Below are 22,962 nucleotides of genomic sequence, written 5' to 3'. Positions count from 1 at the left end.
CTGCTCTGGAATGGCTCCATGTAGCGAGGCGGTCTGGTTCCCTGCCGCCCTGGAGAGGGACGAGCCCCTCTGGCCGCCAAAGTGGGCGGAGCCAGTGGAGCCTGCGCCCGCCCCCCAGAGGTCAAGGCGCAGGACAGGAAGTACAAAAGCCCAACCTCAGAGCTCAGTAGAGACCTGGCCGCCGGAGACGCCAGACGCCTGTGGCCTAGCTCCCGGTGGGGAGACTCCTGCAGTCTGCGACCGACCCGAGGACTGTCCAGACCAGATGAGGCCTGAGGCCGACCAGGCCCCGGAGAAGCAGTTAAGCCTGCCTGTGGCAAGCTACCCAGAGGAGCTGCCAAGCCTGCCGCTCGCTGGGTACCCAGAGGAGCCCATGGTGCTGGATTCCTTGGAGGACACCACCCGGACGCAGGTACCTCTAGAGGGGGAGGTAGGAAGTAGCCTGGGGGCAGCCAACCCTAGTCTGGTTGCAGCAGCCCCAGAGCCGATGTCAGTGTGTTGCAGTCAGGATCCCCACTGACTCAGCAGCAGGTTTTCTGCCGCTGCTAGGTGGCATCTCCCCCTCTCCCAGGCCCTTCGGAGCCAGGGCTTCGGCCTCCTGACCTCATTTGTTTGCTCAGCCCCTGCCTAAGGGCCTGAGCCAAAGACTCTCGACTGCCCCGCCCTGAACTAGGGCCTGGGTCTGTGGAATAGTGCTGTTTGTTGGTCTCTACCATTGCCGCGGCGTGAAACCCCACGGCCAGGCTAGTTCCCCCGAGATAACCCGACGGATGTAGCGAGGCGGTCTGGTTCCCCGCCACCCTGGAGAGGGACGAACCCGGCCGAACCCTTCTACACTCCAGTTCATCATGTGGTACATCATGAATACACCAAGTCATATTAAACAGCTGCCGACTTCCACTCCAGAGGTGGCTGCATTTCAATGGTGAGCAAAGTGAATCCTGGATTGCTTGAGCCAAATTCTCTGAAGCCAATGGAGTTGCACCAGAAAGGAATCTGGCTTTTTGTTGAAGAGCTTTGGAATTTCTGTTCCAACAGGGCCTTACAAATGTACTTGGATGCCAGGGCATGGGTGTAACAAATGCCTGCATCGGTGAGCCGCTGTGCATGAGAACGGCAGACTTGTGACACCCAGCAGAAGTTTAGGAAGTGTGCATTTGTGGTGGACGCTCTTGGGATGTGTCTCCTTTTATCTAGTTCTGACCTGGGTGGTATCTTGCTGGGCCAAGGTTCCCAGGAACAGGTGCACCTGTCAGGTGAAATTAGCCCATGCCTATAAATAATGAACCAGCCAGTAAAGCTGACAACAAAAGAGGAAGCACTGTGCATTATTGATGGGCAGCGATGAGGCGCTCGTCACGTGGAGGAACAGATGCTGCACTGCGGGTGCCATGCGTGGCACAGAGCAGGCCAAATGGGTCATGCCTCCCCCTGCCCAGATTCCCTGTCACTTCTCAACCCTGGTGCAGCAGGAACCTGCTTAAAGCAAGACAAGGGATGGGAAGGTTTGGGAACCATAACCTCAGCAGCCCTGCGGCCACCCCTCTTGTTTGTTTGTTTGCCAGAAGCTGGGAATGGGCGACAGGGGATGGATCACTTGATGATTCCCTGTTCTGTTCATTCCCTCTGGGGCACCTGGCATTGGCCACTGTCGGAAGACAGGACACTGAGCTAGATGGACCTTTGGTCTGACCCAGTGTGGCCGCTCTTACGTTCTCTTCTGGAGGTGAAGCCATGAAAGTCAGTTTCCTCCTCTGTTGTCTCCCCCACCTACCACTTAGCAGGCAATTGATGGCCCAGTTGTTGGGGCCCCGTAAAATCATCAGTCAGGCTAGGCAGAGGGTCCCATGAGCAGTCTGCGATGGGGTCAGTAGATGGAAGAGCGCTCGCTCAGACTGGATCCAGACTGATTCCTCTCAAGTCTGCCCAGTGCTGGGACTTGACTGGTACCAAACCACCTCTCTTCTAGCCCAACAGCTGCTCTGACTCTGGTGTCCCTTTGCGTCTTGTTCCCTGCCCGATCCCTCCAGGCCTTACTTGGTTGATGGGCGCTCTCCTGCAAGAAAGACTTTAGCTTTTCCTTCCGCTCCGTGTGTGCACAAATCCACCCCCCAAAACTTGCCAGCCATAGAATCTCACCCCCTGGCTCAGCTGCGCGGGGGGGGGGGGGGGGCGGATGGGGACACGACGACCATCTGCCAGGAGTGGTGATTCAGCAGCTGCAATGTGTCAACATCTCACCAGCTCTCAGAAACCTGAGCTGCTCCTCCCCCTCCCCCCCCCATTGGTGCACGTCTCTGGTTTTCTCCACTGCAGATGGTGTATTGGGTGTGATGTGTGGCGCCTGGTCCACCTAGAAAACAGCTTGACGTGTAGAAAGGAAGCGCTGGGGAGATGGCTACGGACCAAGATAAGGGACTTCCTTCCGGCTCCTGACTCTGCCCCAGCATGGGCTCACTGGGCTTGAATCAGTGGCACAGTCATGAAGAAGACACTTAGGAGTCCTGAGTCCCAAATCCCCTCTTCTGAATTCTATTCGACCCTCTGCGCTGGGACACGTCTTAGCCGTTATCCCAGGCTCTCAGATTCACCTGTTGGCTTCGCTACCTTTGCTCTCTTCTCCGAGCCTGGGATGCCCCGATGTCTTTTTGGCAGGAGCCCGTGGGGTGAATCCCAGGAAACCTGTTAGCGTCCCGCCTCTCTGGCAGCCGAGCCCACAGCCCTCTAGGGACACACTGGTGAATTTGTTGTGAGCCACCAGCCTAAGCGAGCCTGACTTTGCTTAGCTGGAAAAATCCGTAATTTAAAAATAAAATCCAGCTTGTCACGTTTGTAGTTATGACGTGCTTTAAAAAATGTGACTCTGCAGCCATCTGTCTGCAGCTGGCTCCGAACTACTCAAATCACTTTGGTAACACAGAGCCCCTTTGGTCTGAATCAGGCATCGCATCCCATTGCAGCTAGCCTGCTGGGATCCAGGACGCACGTTCTGTGCAGCGCGGCAGCTTGTCTGCCAGCAGGGTGACTAGAACGGTATAGAGACGTGCTGGGGTGCGAGTGGGAGCTGGCTGAATCTCCCCACTTCGGTGGCTTGGCTTTCTTAACTCTGCCGGTGCCTGTGTCCGTTGGGAGGGGTTCTGTGCCGGCGGTGAGCCAGGCTGGTGGGAATGACTGATGGGATAAGTGGCACATGCTTGGCAGCTGCTTCCCTACCAGCTGGGCGTCTCCCCTGGCATCTTGGGCCAATCACACTGAACTACTCAGACTAGGAAAAGCTGAAGGAGGAGGCAAGTCCAGGTGCTGTTCCAGCTGGAGCTTAGAGAGGCTGCTGCCTCCACACAAGCTCCTGTACTGTGATCTTTGCACCATCCTGATGCCCCCAGAAGTCAAAGGCATTTTGCTGGAGTGCTGGGTTGCAGCCAGAGGGAGGGGACAGAGGCTGGGGGAAGGAGCGAGCAGGGTTGCTTTAAAGCCCTATTCACATGGAAGTGCAGGGTGTGGATGGAAGCCACCCAGGCTCCAAATTGCCCTGAGGACAGGTAACTGCAATCCAAACTCTGCCCTTTCCTGAAAGTGTCGTACCCACTCGTGTGGCTGATATGCCCGGCATGGTGGCCTGGCAGCAGAACCACTTGCAAAGGGCTCACACGGCCTAAGGTGAGACCATGCGAACGTGAGGCGAGGTCCTAGGGCTTGATCGGCTAAAGCCAGCCCCTGGCTCTCTGCCTGGCGTGAAGCCACGAACAACTGAATGGCCTGACTCAAGAGACAGTCCTCATTACTGTCAGACTGAATTTCAGACAGCAGTGGGAGATCAATATTTCCAGAGAGGGAGTGAAATCTAGTGGCTCAGAGCAGGGAATTGGGAGTTCCTTGCTCTTCCACTGATGTCCTGGGATGTCTCAGGCAAGGGACTTACCTAAGAGCTTTTGGCCTGCCTCCATTTTGGACATCTGAAGTGTAGCAAGCTGGGTCCCCAGAGCAGTGGATGCTTTGGAAAATATTAGCCTTGCGCTCTGTGCCTCAGTTTCCCCCTCAGTAAAACCAGTATAACGGTACCTGTCTACCTTCCTTTGCACAGGGACGTTGGCTGGCTAATCAATGCTTACCAAGGTCTCTGAGCTCCGTTGATGGCAGACGCGATTGATATGCCCTTATCACTTCCAGGCAGCCCCCCCGTACCGAAGCATTGTCGCATCGCCTTGCATGCAATGAAAAGAGAGGCTGGCTCTGACGGACGGACGGATTGAGGTCGGTTCTCTTTTTAGTGGGAGCTGGAATAAAAACATCAATTATTCAGCAGAGACGCAGCTCTGTTATCTTTACAGATGCGCTCCTCGGAGTTTAGAAACCGCAATCTGGGCACCTGCTGAGTGGCGGGTTATGCCAGCCTGAACTCCTTACATGTGTTTCTAAGTGCCCATCATTGTGGTATTTGGGCACTAGGCAAATGGCAGCACCTTCCATCAGAAGAACTCAGTGTTCATAAAACACTTCAGATGTCCCGACCTGCCAGTGAAGTAGGGTTGTAAGTACCATCCTGGCTTCACAGAGGGGAAACTGAGGCACAAAGACTAAGGAACCGGCTCAAGGCTACCCTGAGTGTGTGTCAGCATCAGGATCGGACCTTGGTGCGCCTGGTTGCCAGTCCAGCACTCTCAACTCCAGGCCACCCCTTTCTTAGCCCTGGTCTACACTACAAGGTTAGGTCGAATTTAGCAGTGTTAGATCGATTTAACCCTGCACCCGTCCACACGACGAAGCCATTTTTGTCGACTTAAAGGGCTCTTAAAATCGATTTCTGTACTCCTCCCTGACGAGGGGATTAGCGCTGTAATCGACCTTGCTGGGTCGAATTTGGGGTAGTGTGGATGCAATTCGACGGTATTGGTCTCCGGGAGCTATCCCAGAGTGCTCCATTGTGACCGCTATGGACAGCACTCTCAACTCAGATGCACTGGCCAGGTAGACAGGAAAAGCCCTGCGAACTTTTGAATTTCATTTCCTGTTTGGCCAGCGTGGCGAGCTGTCACACCGAAGCCTGGCCAGTCATGAAACTGGTTTTCAAAGCCTCTGTGATGCGCAGCGCGCCTCGGTGTGCTCTTCTAATCGCAAACAGCCTAGTCAGCAAACAGCGCCAGCGAGATTTTAAACGTCCAAAGGCACATTCTACTACCATTCTGCACTTGCTCAGCCTATAGCTGAACTGCTCTTACTACTGTCCAGGCTTCATGAGCTATGGGAGCAAGGGGTAGGCTGGGGTAGGTGCGATCGCTTGATGCTACCGACTGGGAGAGCAGCCTGAGGCAGAAGCCTCCAGCTCGCATGATATTCCAGGCAGGACTGAATCTCCATTAGACGAAACTTAAAGAAGAGAATGACCTGGAGTCTCTCCCATTTATGTCCAGGTGCCCCCAACCGACCTCACTGAGGCTGGCCAGGAGCACCCACGTCTGCCCAGGCGCCCCCGACCAACCTAACCGAGGTCGGCCAGGAGCACCCACGGGACGACGACGGTTAGCAGTCGTATTGCACCGTCTGCCGTCCGCAAGGCAAGGCAAGGGGATGCTGCTGTGTAGCACTGCAGTACCGCGTCTGCCAGCAGCACCCAGGAGACATACGGTGACAGTGAGCTGAGCGGGCTCCATGCTTGCCGTGGTATGTCATCTGCACGGGTAACCCAGGAAAAAAGGCGAGAAACGATTTTTTGCCGTTGCTTTCATGGAGGGAGGGAGGGAGGCCTGACGACATGTACCCAGAACGACCCGCGACAATGTTTTTGCCCCATCAGGCATTGGGAGCTCAACCAGAATTCCCATGGGCGGCGGAGACTGCGGGAACTGTGGGATAGCTACCCACAGTGCAACGCTCCAGAAGTCAACGCTAGCCTCGGTACTGTGGACACACACCGCCGACTTAATGCGCTTAGTGGGGACACACACAATCGACTGTATCAAATCGATTTCTAAAAAATCGACTTCTATAAAATCGACCTAATTTCGTAGTGTAGACATACCCCTAGGAAAGAGGAAGAGGCCGGGCCTTAGGAAGCCATTATGTCCTCACTTCCGCTCCCCGTGGCAGCATCTCTTCAGAACCGCCCCTGCAGGCAGGCTAAAGTGGGGTGGAAGGGTGTGTGTGTGTGTTGGGATGAGAGCGGGGGTTGGGAGGGGGGTCCAAAAGCTATGGGGACTGGGAATGCACCCGTAATGGTCCTGGCCCGAGGCAGAATGCTCTGGGGAAGTTTTCGTGCAGTGTGGCACGGGGCAGGGAGGGCTGGAGATAAGGGATGGGGATGGCCAGAGGTTTTTCGGTTTCCTGGGCATCTGCTGAAACCATTCTCCTGCTGGCACTGTGGGCTCGAGAGCCGCCTCCTCTGCAGCTCCTGCCCTGCTCCCCGATCATCGCATCTGATCGCCGTCTGCTGCTGGTCTCCGACCCCAGTGAGGGGCAGCTTCCCCTGCCAACCCCTGAGGCTCCCACTCCACAGGCAGAGTGCCTCAGTCCCTGTACGGCCCACGCTGCTCCCCAGTCACTGCACGAGCTGCTTCCCAACCTGCCCGTGACCTGCTCTGCCTGACCTCATGGACCTGGGCCACACCCTGCCCTCTGCTATCCTGCTAAAGCCAGCGGGGGCATAGAGGAGGGCAGAATTGGAGGCCTGCTTGTGCCAGCTTCCCTGCTTGCTCGCACAAGTCTCTGCATCGCCCCTTGCTGCTCCCAGTGCAAGAGCCGCCTCCTCTGCATCTCCTGCCTGGAGCGGCTCCGCTGCAAGGTGTGCCCCTGCTTTGGGGTCCCCGGTGAGGCTTCGGGGTGCAGAATGGCTGGGGTGCAAATCCACCCCCACCATGTCCCTGCCTGCTCATGCTGCACCTCTGCTCTGCTCCCCCCACTTCCCCGAATGCCTCTTGTGCTTAGGGGTGGTGCAGGGACAGGGGCATGTCTGCAGACAGGCCTTGTACCTGCTTTGTGGGCTGGCATGGAGGGGCCACAGGCTGATGTTGTCTTAGCTCCACAGTGCCCTCTCCCCCTGCTCTTGTGTTGATTAACTCGGGGGGATTGTCACATCCTCTTGGCATGAGAGAGGATGCCCGGCATGAAGATGCAGCGTATGAGTGTGAACAGCAGTTATTAGAGATGGGGTCTGAACCCCAGGGTCAAACATGTCCCCCTGACTCTGGGGGCGATCAGCGCTCTGGGACTTGGACCCAGCTCTGCTGGAAGCTGTCCTGCATTGATACCTCCATGGCTATCAGGCCAGTGCCTAGCCATGCCCACCTGGGTGGGGCACCATAAGGGGTAATTGCAGGTGGTGAGTAGGAACCTGGTTGCCTATGTGACCTCCCCGTCTGTGGGCGATGACCTGGGCTGTGTTCCACTGCAGGACGAGACCAAGGAGACGGACGGGAGCCTGCTGGGCGACCCAGGTCACACTCCCCCAGGGAAGAAGGGGCACGTGAAGTGGCAGAAGCCGCGGCTCACGCGCAAGGCGCTGCTGAACTGCTGTCTGGTGAAACGGATCCTCTCCCGCGCGGCGCCCCAGGGATCAGGTAACGAGCACGGAACCGGGGGCTGGGCTGGGACCTGGGTTGTCTCCGTTTGGTGTCAGGTTCTGGATAAGGGTCTGGGAATCTCTCCCCTCCAGACCAGCTACACGGAGAACTTCCCAAGCCTGTAAAGTTCCACCTGGGACCAGCCTACCCAGGTGAGGGAGGGTGGGGAATGGGAATCCATCTGCTTCCATATCTGTGCCAGCGCTGCCAATCCCCCATACGCTGGCAGAGCACACTCCCTTTTGTGCCTGGCCCCATCCGACCAGTCTCCCTGGAGCAGCCCTGCTGAGATGCTCCTGCCCTGGAAGTGGGGATGGGGGGGGGGGTCAGTCTCTTATCCACCTCCAGTCCAGGCCGGTCATAATCCTGCGTAATCCCCGGCTCCTTCCTAGAACATCGCTCTGAGGATTAATGCCACACTGGAGCGGGAGCAGCTGTCGAGATCCAGAACAGTCTGAACTTAAAATCCCCTACGTGGAGTTCTGTGCAGCATCCCATCAGCCGATTCTCATTGTGTCCCCAGCATGGCCCCCTCCCTCCATCCCTCCCCTGCTGTCCCATCCGATTGGCTGCTGAGGAGCAGCATAATAAAGCCTTATGAACACTACAGACCCTCCATCACAGGGGTCTGGGGAGAGCCGGCCTTTGCCTGGAAGGCCCCTCCCTCTCCCAGCCTATTTTGACGTCATCCCACACTTTCAGCCTGGGTCACCGTGACGGTTTCCCAGGTTCCTGTATGGAACGTGCTGCTGGGGTTTCTTTCAGTGGCTTGGGACTCGGGGTATATTGTGCCCTTTGTGGAAATGGTGGCCCCCCCAGAAGAAGGTCCCGTGCCGCTTCTGGAGAGATCCGCTTCTTCCCCCTCCTCCCCCAACTTCCCCCAGCCCTGCTGCCTCCTAGCTGTGACAGGTGTCAGCGATGCAGCGTGGTAGCCACGCGCTGCCCAGCGGGATCAGAAGGTGACTTGTCTCCAGCTTCATCCCTGCTGATGGAAGCAGCTTCAGGCTGGCCCATGAGCAAAGTGTCCCCGGCCCCCGCCCTCAGAAGCACAGGGCCCCAAGCAGTTGCTTGTACTTGGAGGCTTCCCTGTAGGTCCCTTCTGGCTGTGCTCTGGCCTGTGCATCTGCTCGGGGGATGACGTGTGTCTGCTCTAACCCAGCGTCGTTACCTGGTTCCATGGGAGCTTTGGTCATGCCAGGCGTACGTCTGGAGCTGCAGAAGTGGGCTCGTGAGTGTGTGTGGGGGCAACTCCCTCTGGTCAGCAGTGATAGATCTGTAGCTATTCCAGGGTTAATGTTGCAGCCGAATCACCCGACTGAGGAAGTCAAGATCTGGAATTCACTTCTAGTGTAAAAGAAATCTGGGGCTGGGAATAGGTGTGATCACCCCGGAGTCTGAATTCTGGGGTGGATGGGATCCAGCTGCTGGCTAATTCTTCTGTCTCCCCCGCCCTGGAAACCACTGCAATAACCCACCTGCACCGGAGAACTTGCTTCCTGACTCAAGCAGAGCAAGGCTTTCCCTTCTCCTGAGAGGCAGGAGAACAGCTCTGCCTATGGAGCTCTGCTTCCCTCTGCAGGTAGCCTGCGTGCTCTGCAGCATGGAGAGATTCATTCCCGCTACCGCTCTGCAAGCTATAGGCTGGATGCAAGTGTGTGTGCCTGTGGCTCACTGCCAGCGGAGTGGGGAGGGACGTTTGCTGGTTTGCCAAGGGCAGAAGAACCCCTACGGTTCCCCTGTTCATGGCTCATGGTCCAAAACAAGTACTTGGCTTGTCTTAGCTTCATCCGTCTCCCAGACGTTACTGGGAGACGCTGGAATGTCTTCCTCTGCTGGTGTGAGGCTGTGATTAGATGCTAGGAGGTCAGGTGTGAATGCATGTGCTGCTTGGCTAACCTCTAATCAGACAGTATCTCAATAGATAAACTCTAGCCGGATCCAAGCCTGTCCACCCCCCTCCATAACTTAACACCACAGCTGCGTTCCTGAGGAACCATCTCATCACAAGGGGAAGTCCTGAGCCTGTGTAAATAATGTCCCTTTTGCAGGGTCAATGTGCAGGGACTGAACCCTGGATCTAAAACCATGAGCTGCTACTGCCGGAAGCAAAGGACCAGATCCTTTAGCTCAGTGGTTTTCAACCTGTGGTCCGCAGAACCCTGGGGGTCTGCAGACTATGCCTAAGATTTCAAAGGGGTCAGCACCTCCAGTTGAAGTTTTTTAGGGCTCCACAAATGAGAGGCCGAAAAGCACTGCTTTAGCTCATTAGTAGCAAACTCCTCGATAGAGCAGGGTGGAAAATAGCTTTTCTGTCCCATGGCAATGTTTGAGAGGGGTTTTTTTGGGCGGGGGGACAAATTCCTATCTGGATTTTGAATTCTTGAAAATCTGTCCCATTAGGGACAGTTGGATTGAGTCAATTGAAGTGTTCTGGTTTTGATTTTGAGGTTTATCAACTTTTTTTTACTAGAAATTAGCTAAAATTTCAAAATGAAAAGCCATTTGGAACCAAAAAACGAACTTTTTTTTGGTTTAAAAAAATGGCAAAATGGGGCTTTCAACAACGTTGAAACTTTCCTCCCCCCTCCCCTCCAGCAAATTTGCCACAATGGCCTCTTTCCTACAGAATTTTGCTTTTGACAAACACATTTTCCAACACCAAAAAAAGTTGGTCAAAAAAATTCCTTTCCCATTGTACTCCTAAGCCCCCATGTCATGTAGGCACTAATGGGAACCAAGAGCCAGGCTGATATCAACGTGGGTTACGGGGGCATTTTCCCAGCAGCTGGAACTCACTGCCACGAACCTCTGACCTGTGCAAAACAGGCCTCCCCAGCTTAGCTTCACCCCAAGAGAGGGTGCAGGGCAGGCAGAGACCCTCCCTGCAATCGGGAGTGTAAAACCCCACTGCTGTAACTGGGACCGCTTGTCTGAGTGTGAATGAGGGCCCAAGATGCAGGATAACAGGGAATCAGGCTGCTTGTCACCAGCATCAACAGAGAGGCCTAGAACTGAATGGGCCATAGGGACTGAACTTTTCTCTTTCCTTAATCCTCCTGGTCAAGGCAGAGGCACATGGCACATCTCCCGTGCCCTGTTAATGCAGTATCTGTTCTGTGGGAGGCAGTGGCCTCTAGCAGACAGCGCACCAGACTGGGAGTCAGGAGACCTGTGTTCAGTTCCCAGCTCTGCCCCGACCTGCTGGGTGACCTTAGGCACTGCTCCTCTGTGACTCAGTTTCCCCCTCCCAATGTCTGTCTGATCATGAGCTCTTTGGGGCAGGGAGTGTCTTAAGGGCTATGAGCATGTACAGCACCCAGCACAATGTGGCCCTGATCTCCTGGGATACAAAGAATTGTCTGCAGGGGGCATGAGCTGGTAACTCGCTAACTAAGCAGTGCCCAGTGGTTGGAGGTAGAAGCTAGATGAATTAAAAGTGTCTGCTTAATTTCCACTCTGAACAATGAGGGTAATTAACCACTGTAAACAGCTTACTAAGGGTTGTGGTGGATTCTCTGACTGGCCATTTTAAAGCCAAGAGTGAAAGTTTTTCTCAAAGTTCTGCTCTGGTTCAGACAGGAATGAACTGGGGGGTGTCCTATAGCCTGTGCCATCCAGAAGGTCCTATTAGATCTCAGTGGTCCCATCTGGCCTTGGAATCAGTGAATACATCCCCTTCCAAGGGCAGGGGCTGAAATCTCTTAGGCAGCGGTTCTCAAACTTCTGTACTGGTGACCCCTTTCACATAGCAAGGCTCTGAGTGCCACCCCCTCAGCAGGGTTTAGGGTGGAGGCTGACAGCTCACGACCCCCCATGTAATCACCTCACGACCCCCCGAGGGGTCCTGACCCCCAGTTTGAGAACCCCTGCTCTTAGCTGTAAAACCTCCACTGCTGGCTGTCTGCAGTTCATCCAAATGAGCCAGGCAGGAGTGAACCCTAGAGCAGCTGCCACCATGGGGTGCCGGGTGCGAGGATGTGTCCAGCTAAGGCACTGGGGGAGCAGGCTGCAGTGAAGGAAGTGGCAGAGGACAGGTTGGGTCAAGGCCTTGGCTACAGTCTCTCACAGCCGCCCTCTTGGCCAACGTGGGATTGAACCGACCGGGGGACCTCCAGAGTTAAAGGCTTGAGCTGAAGAGCAAAGGCTCCAAGGATGGGGGGCAGTCAGTCAGATCCTCTGCGGATTAGCACAGAGGGGGGCCTGTGCCGCGCTCGGCACTGCTAGGAAGTGATGCCTCAGCCCTGCCACAAGGGCTGGGGGTCCAATTACACCGAGAGAGGCAGGAATTGTCCAGCACTCAGCACCGTTATTAATACCTTGCTGGTATTCTGGGCACCGCGCTGCCACACGGGGAGTTGTCTTTGCCCAGTGAAGGTCAGGAAAGCAGAAGGGGTGCAGGAGCCTGAGACCTGGTGGGAGGGGGGAGGAGCTGATCCCCCCCTCCCTTGAGTGGGGAGCCCCTTGGCCCCACTGGCTTCCAGTGGAGATGGGAAGGGGGAAGGGCCCAATTCTGTGCGGTGAGGGGAGCCTTTGGTTCCCACTGAGCTGTGCACGCCCTTCCTGGGAACCACTGCATCCTGGGGAGGTTCTGATCCAGGTAGCCTGGGTGCCCAGTCCCAGATGCTTGCTTGGTGGGCATGCAGCCTCGTCTGGGCAGTGGGGATGTCTCATTGCTCAGGGCAAACTTCCCCACTCCGCTAAGGGTCGGGTCGGGCCCGGCCAGGGGGATGGGCACAGATGTGGAGATCAGGGGGGCTTTGATGCAGGCGAAATATGGGAGAGGGGGAAGTGCCACCAGGGACGTGGACTGACCTCTCCTGCCCCCGGCCTTGCTTAAAAACAAGGTCGCCACATCTGCCTGGAACACGCGAACCACAGGGTCCTGCTAACATGTCCTCATGCAGTGCCCTGGAGGATTTAGAGCACAGGACTGGGAATCAGGACTCCTGGGTTCTATTCCCTGCTTGCTGCTGACTTCCTGTACACCGTGAGCAAGTCCCTCCCTCTGCCTCACTTTCCCTGTCTGTAAAATGGGGATGATGCCCCCTTCTTAAAGAGCTTTGAGATGCTCAGGAAGAAGTTGCATTGGCATTGATGGGTGTTGTCCAGGCCCCTCTGGCCAAATGCCTGCATTCCCTAATGCCCGTTGGGACAGGGTCTGTTAGGCCAGAAGGTTCTGCTGTGGTGAGGAATAAAACATCTAGACCAGGAGATCCCCGTCCTGATTCAGTGGGGACAAGGGGTACTTAGTACACTGGAGGAGCAGGGATTTGCAATGCAGTGGCGGAGCATGTTGGTAACCTTGCATTGGAGAGAAGGTCAGAGCTGCACAGCTGTGTCTCCTGCCTCTCTGCTGGCTGGATGTTTAAACAGGAGATAAGCCCTAATATCAGGGCAGTGACTGCAGAGGGTCCTGTAGCTCAAGGGGTAGGGAGCTGTGGCTTTGGATTAGAAGGCTGTGAGGTCTATCTTGCCTAAGGAGTGGAGGCCATGGTTGTGGGGACAGCTGATGACCAGAGAATCATGAGCGCCTCTCCTGAAGCAAAATGAAAAGTCAGAAGCAAATTGTCCAGCTGTTGATGAGGCTTTGAGAGATGTCCCTGGCCCGGGGAGCGGCAGGGACTCTGGGGCATTTGAGACAAAGGGACAGATGTGCACAAAGAGAATTGCAAAGCACTCAGGGTGGCTAGGGTTAATGTGTAAGGCAAGCATTCTCCTCTGCTCCCAGGGGATGGTGGGTTGAGCTGGAGTTCTTGAGGTACGCAGATCCTTGGCGGAAGGCAATCTGAAATTCAGGGACTCAACGCGGTTTTGGACAGAAAAGGCTGAACCAGCACAGGACGACACTGCCTTAAACTTACTAAAATCCAGGGACTAGGGAGTAATAACTGTACCATGGTGGGAGGGGGGAGAGGAGAAAGCAGGTGATACTCAGAGGACGGGGAGCTTTGGGACTCCTGAATTCAGAAGGAGAAGAATGACGTTGTGCCCTTCTGGCATTGCTGGGTGTTTGCCAGAGGGGCCTGGACAAGCGCCTATATTCCCGAACACCCTGTGGAAGGTGGAGAAATACCTTGCGCTCAGCTAGAGAAAATACAACTTTGCAAGAGATTCCAGCACGGAGCGGGAGGAGAGACCCAGAGAGGCAGAGGAAGAGTCAGAGCAGGTGGAGTGGGAGAGAAGGTCAGTGCAGCGGAGAGCAGCAGAAAAGCACTTACCTTAAGGAAACCCAGACAACTTGGCCCAGCAAGCCAGGGCAGGGCGAGCGGAAGGGGTGTGGGGCAGCGCTCAGGTCTACTGGAGCGAGACAGGATGCCCCCGAAAGAGGCCAAAGAAGCCACCACCTCGGTGCGCTTCCTGGAAGCGCGCCTTGAGATCTGGGACTACAGCTGCAAGAAACATCTGGGCAATTTGATCAGCTACTTCTTCCGCTTCATCTCCGGGAACCTGTCCCGAGGTAAGACGTGCAGCAGGGGGCTCCCTGCACCCCCGGCTGCGAGGCATTTGGAGGGAGCAGTCAGTGTGGGCCAATGGTGTTTTGGTGGCTTGTAGTAGGGGGATGAGGGAGCTGAGTGTGGCTGGGAGCCAGGGAATCTGGAGTTTGAATCCTGCCTCTGACCTATTTGGGCCTCTTGCTGTGCCTCAGTTTCCCCATATATAAAATGGTGGTAAAAGGCTCCCTCCCAAGCGGGTGGTCAGGGTTAATGTTTGCACAGTGTGTTGAATAGATAGAATGCTGGGTACGTGCAGAATGTCCAGTGCGGGGAGAGATGAAGAAACTGAGGGCTGTGTTCAGAAGATGCATGGAGCTCCCTGCAGGGCTAGATGTGGGGGGAGGGATAGCTCAGTGGTTTGAGCATTGGGTTGCTAAACCCAGGGTTGTGAGTTCAATCCTTGAGGGGGCCATTTGGGGATTTAGTTGGGGATTGGTCTTGCTTTGAGCAGGGGGTTGGACTAGATACCTCCTGAGGTCCTTTCCAACCCTATGATTCTATATGAGGGGCAGCCAGCAATGGGAGGAGTAAGGAAAGGGGGAACCGCCATATGGGGAAAGGGATGGAGCTGGGGATGTGACTGGCATGGTGAGGAAGGGACAGGGACAGGAGAGGAGTGGGATTCTTGGTTTGGAGAATGGACAGGTGTAAGGCTTAGGTGGTTGCTTAACCAGGTAATTCCATCCACCCGCCCTTCATTGCTCTGTCTGAGCTGGATGGAGTCTCGTTGGGTTCCAGAGGATCTTTTCCAATAGCCAAGGGGCTACTAGATGGGAGGTTCTTTCCCCCATTAAGCAACCGAGATGCCCAGGAGCAAGGACGCCTTTCTGAGAGGCAGGGCCCTGGTATGAGCACCCATCCTTGGGGAAATACCTGTGATACTGGGAGCCACCGTGTGGAATGGCCAGACATGGAAGCAGGAACTATGGTTGCAGATCCAGCTTGGTGGCATTAGACAGCCAGGAAAGGGAGAGCGACTGCTGGATTTCATGGGCCAGGTTAGGTTTCCCAAGTGGTTGGGATGGGGCCACTTGACAGTGGGTCTCCCAAGTTGACAAGATGAGTCTCCCCAATGATCGGGGTCATGCTGGTTGGGCTCGGTTTTCTATGAGGCTGGGGAGGAGGCCTGGACAGGTTTCCTCGTCTCTCTAATCTCCCCATCACGGCAGCCCATAGATTCCTGGTTGCTGGGAACTCCCCGGATGAGAGGACCAGCTCCGAGACGGACATTCCTGGCTAACCAAACCACCTCTCCCATGAAGGAGGATTGAGAGAGCAGGGAGACTTCAGCCACGGGCTGCTTGATTGACTCTATTACTGTCCGTTCTTCCAACATTTGCTGGAGGAGGCCGATTCTCTTGTTAAACACCAAACCCAGCGCTGCTGTTAATTAATTGGAATCGGGCACAGACAGCCGCCTGGCTCCAGAGATTATCAGCTAACTCAATCAAGCAGCCGGCTGGAGCATGCTCACTCCTTGCTCTTCATTTGGGCAGAGCACGATCTCCCGTCCTTTGGAACCAGGGAATCCATCAGCCCTGCTCCGGGGATCGCTGTAATCACCTTGCGTAGCAGGGCAATGCCACCTCAAAGAGTTGCTTCTATCACTGCAGCTATTCAGAGAGGATTCTAGTCACCCCTAGATTTAGCAAGGAGCGGGCGGTATTCCCAGGGTGATTTCTCCAAGCATGGAGACTAAGGGCTTTGAGGCATCTTCTAGTCTCACACCTGTCTGGGACTTTCTAGAGGGGGGTTTAAAGTTGCAAGAAGGGAATGTAACCTTTGGTGTGGGTGTATTATGAGCTTCCTTCTGTGCCTGATTCCAAGAGGATATGAGTCTGTTACAGCCCCAGCTAGGGAGCTGTAGCTCAAACAAGCAGCTCCAGCTTTTAGCCCTGGCTGTCCCTGGTTCAGTTCCCAATGTGTTTGGCCTTCATGTGGCCTCATCTTAAGCTGCATGCTTAGGTCAGTGTAGGGTTCCAAAGAAGGGTTCGTGGCAGGCTGGCTAGACTTTGTTGTGGTGGGGTTTTGTAATTGACTTTTAAGCTCAGGAAGGAACACAGGGGGCAGGATCACGGGTGGAGGAAGAGGAGGGCAGTGAAGAACTGTCAAACTGCAAACGAAATTGCATGAAAGCAGCATCGGAATTCCAATTCAGGGCGGGCTTTGTCACGGCTCTCGGGGCGATGGTGGTAGAGAGGAAGGGTGGTTTTGTGGCTAAGGCATGGGCCTGGGATCGTTCAATTCCAGCTGTGTCCCAAGACTACCTCTGTCTCCTCAGTGTCACTCTGTGCCTCAGTTTCCCCATCAGTGAAATGGGTATAGTAATCCTAGCAGGGTGTTCCAGAAGGATAAATTCATGAATGGTGTGTGAGGGATGCATATTCTATTGACAAACATCATAGAGAAGCCACCAAAGAGACTCCTGTGGATGCAGTGTAAAGCCACAGTCCTTGATTTTTGTGGTCTTTAAAACCCTTGTTTTTGTAAGCGTCTAACACTGTTTTGTGGCCAAACTCCATCAGGGGAAATTACCCCTGAAGAATGAACTGGATTTTGCTGTACTTTGTCTTAAACTGTTATACAGAGTTGCTGGGCACTGTTAAACAGCTGCTGTGTTTCGCTCCAGAAGTAGCTGCCTATCAGTGATTTGAGGCAGGGGAATGGTGAGCCATATACCTTACCTATCTCACAGGGATGCTGTACGGGTGAATTATTTAGGGGCTGATTCTGCAATCCTTACAGGGACTAGTCAGTACAATCTCAAGAGACCTGCCAAACCAGAGAGGCTACTCAATAGTAATTGCTACTCAATGTAAAAGCAGCAGAATTGGGTCCTTTTGGCTTGTAAAGTGCCTTTGAAATGCTAAGATAAGAGGCACTGATCAGCTGACACACGCTTTGGCTAACGTTTCTCTGTGTTGGGAGCTCTATGCTAGAAAACACAGGACACGCGGCCTGGATGGTGAAAAATCAGGGACGGAAATATATTCTTGCTGTACTCTTGCAATGTACATAACCAAATATTCTCCCTGCTGAGCAAGTAAGTGGTGCACCTCCCTCCAGCTGCGACTGAGCCAATGCTCCCAGCCTGGTACTGGAACTGTCATCTTCTAGATGAGAGATGATGTCCTGACTTTTTGTGGGTCTAACACACCCCATCACACTTCTCAGGAGAAATGGGTTGTTAACAGCGATGTCTTGGTCAAGCACTAATTATCTCCTGCCTGCCCAAAACTCTGTGTGTAGCTTAGTTGAAGTTTTTTTTCAATCCGCCTGAAAATCTGATGTCATGCACTGCTCCATCCTGTTAAACAGTGGCCATGCCCCACCCCAGAAGTGGCTGCATTTCAGCAGTGCATGATTGAAAGCATTATATAACTAAATTAATTCTCATAATACTCTAATAAATTGTCCCTATTTAGAGAAAAAGAGAAATCCTGAACAGTTATTAGTCAGTATGTTCTGTGCATTAAATATTTCATTTTTAATATATTTTAAGCAGTTTTTCCCCAAATTAGAAACACTTTACACTCTTAGGTGTAATATAATGATCCAATACTTAGAGTAGATAACAAGGTTTTCAATCTATCATTGTTAATGCATGTATTATTTAGTGTGTGTGTATAATTCCATTCACTGCTGTCTATTGGTTTGTCTAAAACTGTGCATCCTAGACCCCATACTGCTAATGGCGATTCTCCTTTAGCTCAAGTGTTAGTTGCATGTGCTTTCAGAGCAGGAGCCTGTGTGTTCTAGCCCTTGCTGTGAAGTTTGAGGTGGCCATGGGGGACCAGCATAATAAGAACTAAGACGGCTCATTTTAACATAAAATTCAGCCTGTTGATTGTGGAGCTGAGCCTTTGAAGTTGGGATCTGGGGCTGACCACATCTGCCTGGGCCCTGTTTCCAATCCCATCACTGCTTTATGCTCTGATTCTGGTTATCCCTTTGCTTAGCCAGTGTGGTTGTTAAGCTCTGTACACAGAGGTATTAACCTCAGTGAGATGCCTTGTCCTGATCTTATTGAATTCAGAGCCTCTTTTGCCCTTGAGTAATGGGATCACGACCAGCAAAATGGACACGTTTCACAAGTTTAATAGTGTTAGAAATGCTATTAAGAGCCCAAGCCTGCAGTACTTACTCAGGCAGAGCTCCCATTAACCCCCATGGGGGCACTGCCTTCACGAGGACTGCAGGATTGGTCCCGAAATGAGAGATTTCTGAAAGTTTTCATTTCCATTTCTTTGTGTGAAACAGCAAACAGCACAAACCACTGGCGCCAATTGCTCTGACAGGTCCTGTTATAACACGTTGTGTTGTCCTTTATGTGCACCAGCTACTAGAAGGTAACAGCCTACTACTGCTGCCAGCCATTGGAGTTCCTACTTTAGCTCAAGTGGCAGAGGGTCGTATTGCAAGCTATGGGTTAGATCTCCGCTAATAACCAGAGGTCCTTATATAGTCAGTTTCAGCAGAGAAGCTGAGAGCTTGATGGGCTGTGGAGATCCAACGCCCCTCCTATTGCTACACCTGGTATTTCACGGTGAAGCTGGTTGGGGTAGCTTACGGTGCTGCTGCTGTCTGTACTTGTTTTCTTTCACCAGCACCAAATTAATGTTAAACTCATAGAAGTGAAAATGAAGGTGTGCATTGGGGGGTGGGGGAGGGAAAGAGACACACCTGGAGTAGATGATCAAAAGACACAAAAATAGACAAGAAGGGAGCCTAATTTTGGAAGTTATTTTCCATTGCCAGAGCCTCTCCGTAGCTGCATCAGAAACCCTATGCCACTTACGTGCTGCTATATAGGCTGTGGAAAAAATAACATTTCAGACCCATGAACCTCCAGGGACTGCACTGAAAAGCCAGAGCTACTGTCTACTTAGATCTCTCCAGGTTGGTGTTTTTAAGCACAAGTAACTTTTCCAGTTTAATTGAGTCCACCTGAAAATTCAGATTCCACATGGATTCACTGACAGTTGCTAGACAGTCTCTGTACTCCGAGCGCTGCATGTTAGGCAGAGATGATCAAACCGATGAGATGCACAGAGTCCCTTTGCAGCTCTGATTCTGCCTTTATCTTTGCCAGTGGCTGCTGGTGGGTTGACAGCCCCATGTTTTCTGGGAGCTGTTTGAAAACAACAAAATCCATCCCCCGATCCTAAATATAGTCTCCGCTTACTTCCTCAAGTGAGAACTCCTTGGCTCTTGTTTATATGATCTGTGCGCTCTAGATCTGCATCCAGAGCATAGAACATTAGTGACTTGCAGATTTCTGTGGCTATATAAGACCTCACGTTTGTTACGCTGCTGCATGCCAGGGCCACTCACAGCTTCAAGGTGACAGCGGTGGTAGAACTCTAACCCGTCCGCTCCTAAAGCACAGCCCCCTAGGGCTAGAAGTAATGGAGGCTCCCCATTTACAGTATAGGGCCTATGACACACAGATGAGCAGCTCTGATTTCGTCCAGTAGAGGGCAGAGCTGCACATACAAACTAGTCAGCATGTAGTGAAACTTAGTGTCTGATGTGCCCTGGCTATATGGCTCAGAAATTATCAGTAGAAGGAGAGCAACTAAAAATAGAAGTAAAACACTTGTGGTCCAAAAATGAATGAATATCTGTTTCTTCTAATATAACCAGGCAGTGCTTATGGAGAAGGCATCTTTAGTTAATTACCAATGTAGAACCCAATCATGCAAGTTCCTTAAATATACAGTTGAGCCATTTGTGGAGAGAGAGGCTATAAGGAAGCAAAGTACCTTACAAGATCTCATCCTTGAATTCCAGATTTCCTGGCAGTGAGATCTGCCCGGCTGTTACATAAATCTCCCCAGGGAAGCAATGGATGCTCAATCAGTAGAGGCATTTGCAGGCAGACTGGACAAAATGCTAGTACTGTTTGGGGTGGAGTTAGATGGGACTTAATAGGTCTTTGTTCCTGACTTATACCGGAGTCAGGAAAGAATCAAACCCAGCCAGCCAAAGGCCCATATGCCAATCTTAACCCCTCTCTCTGGCCTCAGTCTAACAGTGTTTTGTGGGTTGAACTCCCAGGATATGTGCGATAAGGGGTTAATATGTGATTGATAGCTGTTCTAAGTATGTTAGGCATGAGTGTGTGAAGTATTATAGGCGCTTAAACGGCAGCTGATTGACTTGTTAGATTTTTATAACAATTGGTCAGAGCTGGCTGAAAAATGGGAAGTATTTATTTTCTCTTGAAAATTGTCAAAATCCCAAACTGTTTCTCTCTCTTTGAAAAATTTCCCCATCCAAACAAAAAATGTTCAGTTCTTTGTTTTTATCTCCCCCCCCTCAACCTTTTTCTTCCCCCCTCCCCCTTTTTCCACCAGGAGGCACAACCAAAAGTGACTGGAAACAAATGACTTTCTTTTGATGGGGAGAGAGAAATAGTCTCTTCCCCCCGCCCCACCCAAAAAAAAAAAAAAAAAAAAACCCCATGAATCTCTTCTGAACATTTTCATGTAGCTCAAAAAGTCACTTTTGGTGGCGGTGGGAGCGGGTCAAAAACGTTTTGGCAAAATTTTCACCTGCTCTCTACCTTTTTTTTAAGACCTCTATTAATCTTGTGTTTATAAACAGCTTAGAAAGGGTTAAGGGGACCTTTAATATAAAGGGTGATTGTATGCAATGGCCATCTCCCCAGTGACTGCAACAATGAAGAGGCGACATTATTGCCCCCTGCAATAACTGCATCTGTTCTTGGAGCACATCGAGGTGGATTTAGTCTGACCCTCTCTCTCTCTCTCCCCACCCCTGTGCTGATGTTGCATAAAAAGCAAGGCATGGTGGGGTTAGGAAGTAACATTAATTGTGGGGAAAGCAGGGGGTTGTCCCATATACAGAGCTGGAAATAAAGCCTCTTAGCTCTGCAGTAGCATTTTTCCTCCCTGGATCTTAAAGTGCCCTTGTGGGCCAATATCATTAAGTGCGGCCTAGTGGATCGAACACCACCAGACTGAACCTCAGGAGACCTGAGTTATAGAACAACTTTGCCCTGGCCTGCTGGGTGACCAGTCTCAGTCCAGCTCTGTGCCTCAGTTTCCCCATCTATAAAATGGAGATGATACTGCCCTGAGATGGCTCTACTGATTCATAGAATATCAGGGTTGGAAGGGACCTCAGGAGCCTAAACCTCCCCCACTGCAACTTGAGACCGTTACTCCTTGAAAACAGCTAGGTCATAGCAGAGGCCCAAAGTGAGGACACAAACCTGGGATTTGGGAGGGCTGTGCGGTGCAGGTATCTTTGTCTGCCCCCTGAGAGCCAGCCTCTATTTTCGTGTCCTGGCAGCATCTCGGCCCTACTAAAGCTCTGTCAGCTCCTGGTATAAGACCTCTCCCAGCCTGGGGGCAGGGCGTTCCAGGGGAAGGACAAACTGCTGCCGAGTTTAGTGCACCAATTTAATTCAAGCCCATCCTGGCAAGCTCCAGGCAGGCTCTGGTGTGCGGAGAAGGGGCAGTAATTGTCATGAGTCATCCACAGGGGTGACTCATCTACTGTTATTCTAAAGCTGGAGAGGGGGGTGGCGTGTGAACACCGAAACAAACATGGTTATTGAGTCTTTATGCTTGGTTAGGGAACAACTCCTTCTCCCCCCTCCCCGCCCCCCAGTCGACTTTGCAAGGAGTATGCAGGAAGGAGTGGTTATAGCACGGTGTGGTGGCTGGATACTCGGGAGACCTGGGTTTTATTTCTGGTTCTCACACTGGCCTCCTGTGTGACCTTAGGCAAAAGTCCCTTCCCTTCTCTGTGCCTCAGTTTCCCCTCCCACCCTTGGCCTGTCTCATCTCTGCAAAACTCTTCTGTGCAGACATGCCTCCTGTGTGTGTGTACAGCGCCTAGCGCAGTGGGCTGACTGGCTCGGCCCTGCTGTGATATAAATAACAGAACAGCAGGGAACCTGTTGTAGTAGATCCCTCGCAGTCCTGTGCTCCTGGGTCTATTGTAAATTCCAGCTCCGGGAGGGTGTTTGCTTCATATTCAGAAGAGGGGGATTGGGGGTCAGGACTCCTGGGTTCCCACCAGGGGGCCAAGAGTCAGGATTCCTGGGCTCAATTCCTGACTCTGCCACTGACTCACTACTTGACTTTGGGCAAGTCGCTCCCCTGCTTCTCTGTGCCTCAGTTTCCCAAGTGCAAAGTATCAGCCTATTCCCACCCTCAGTAACTGATGGCTTGGGGTCAGACTCCCTTTGCTTCCTGTCCTGGCGTTGGGCGTGGGATAGATGGTGCTCTGGGGAACGTGGCAGCCAGCAAAGGCAGACCCCAGCTTCGGGGCCCACACTGGAAATGGCTGCACGGGGGAGCAATCCACGGTCGCTGGTGGGATGCTCCGAGCGAGCTCTGAGGCCAGCCTTGGGCCTCTCCTTGCTGCAGCAGCCAACTCTGGTGTCAGAGCCCCACTGGGACCTTGCTGATTGCATGAGGAAGAAGTGACCCAAATGACAGACACAGCCAGTGTCAGTGGAGCGGAAAAATGCAAGGGAAGCAGGAAAGCTTTCCCCTTCCTCCCAGCGTCTCTCAGAGCATGCCTGGAGTTGCTCCTTGCAGGAATGGAAGGGGACGTGCCAGGGTGAGACGGGGCAGCTTAACAGGGACCTGAGGCTGGGGAACAAGGGGCATCAGGGCAGCCCTAGGGAAATAGGGTCCATAACGGGTGAGGTCAGCAATGGGGTGTTTTCCCAGGGTGGGGGCAACTAGCAGATGGGGCTATGCAATGGAGTGGCTGCAGCTCTGGGGGCTTGAAGCCCGTGTAACCAGGGTACCTGTGCAGGAACTCTGGGCTGGGGACCTACTGACACCACTGCATGCTGAGCCTGGGTCTTTGGGGCCCAGGCTTGTGGTCTCGGTGTTTTAAGCCCATGCTGCATTGTAAACCTGGGCTGG

At 53.0% G+C, this 22,962-nt stretch overlaps 1 protein-coding gene across 1 annotated transcript in view; it reads left to right on the top strand.

Moving 5' to 3' along the window:
- Positions 1-22,962, top strand: part of KCNIP3 (potassium voltage-gated channel interacting protein 3) — an 82,174-nt gene that overhangs the window by 5,411 nt on the left and 53,801 nt on the right. Inside the window, exon 2 of the mRNA XM_024211182.2 lies at positions 7,385-7,550. Within this exon, the coding sequence (XP_024066950.1) occupies positions 7,385-7,550 (166 nt within the window). The remainder of the gene's footprint in view (positions 1-7,384; positions 7,551-22,962) is intronic.

The sequence above is a fragment of the Terrapene carolina genome, unplaced genomic scaffold, assembly GCF_002925995.2.
Source record: "Terrapene carolina triunguis isolate 2854851 unplaced genomic scaffold, T_m_triunguis-2.0 Scaffold53, whole genome shotgun sequence".
NCBI classification, from domain to species: domain Eukaryota; kingdom Metazoa; phylum Chordata; order Testudines; family Emydidae; genus Terrapene; species Terrapene triunguis.
Note: the sequence above shows the minus strand (reverse complement) of the source record. Positions and strands in the feature narration are given on the sequence as shown.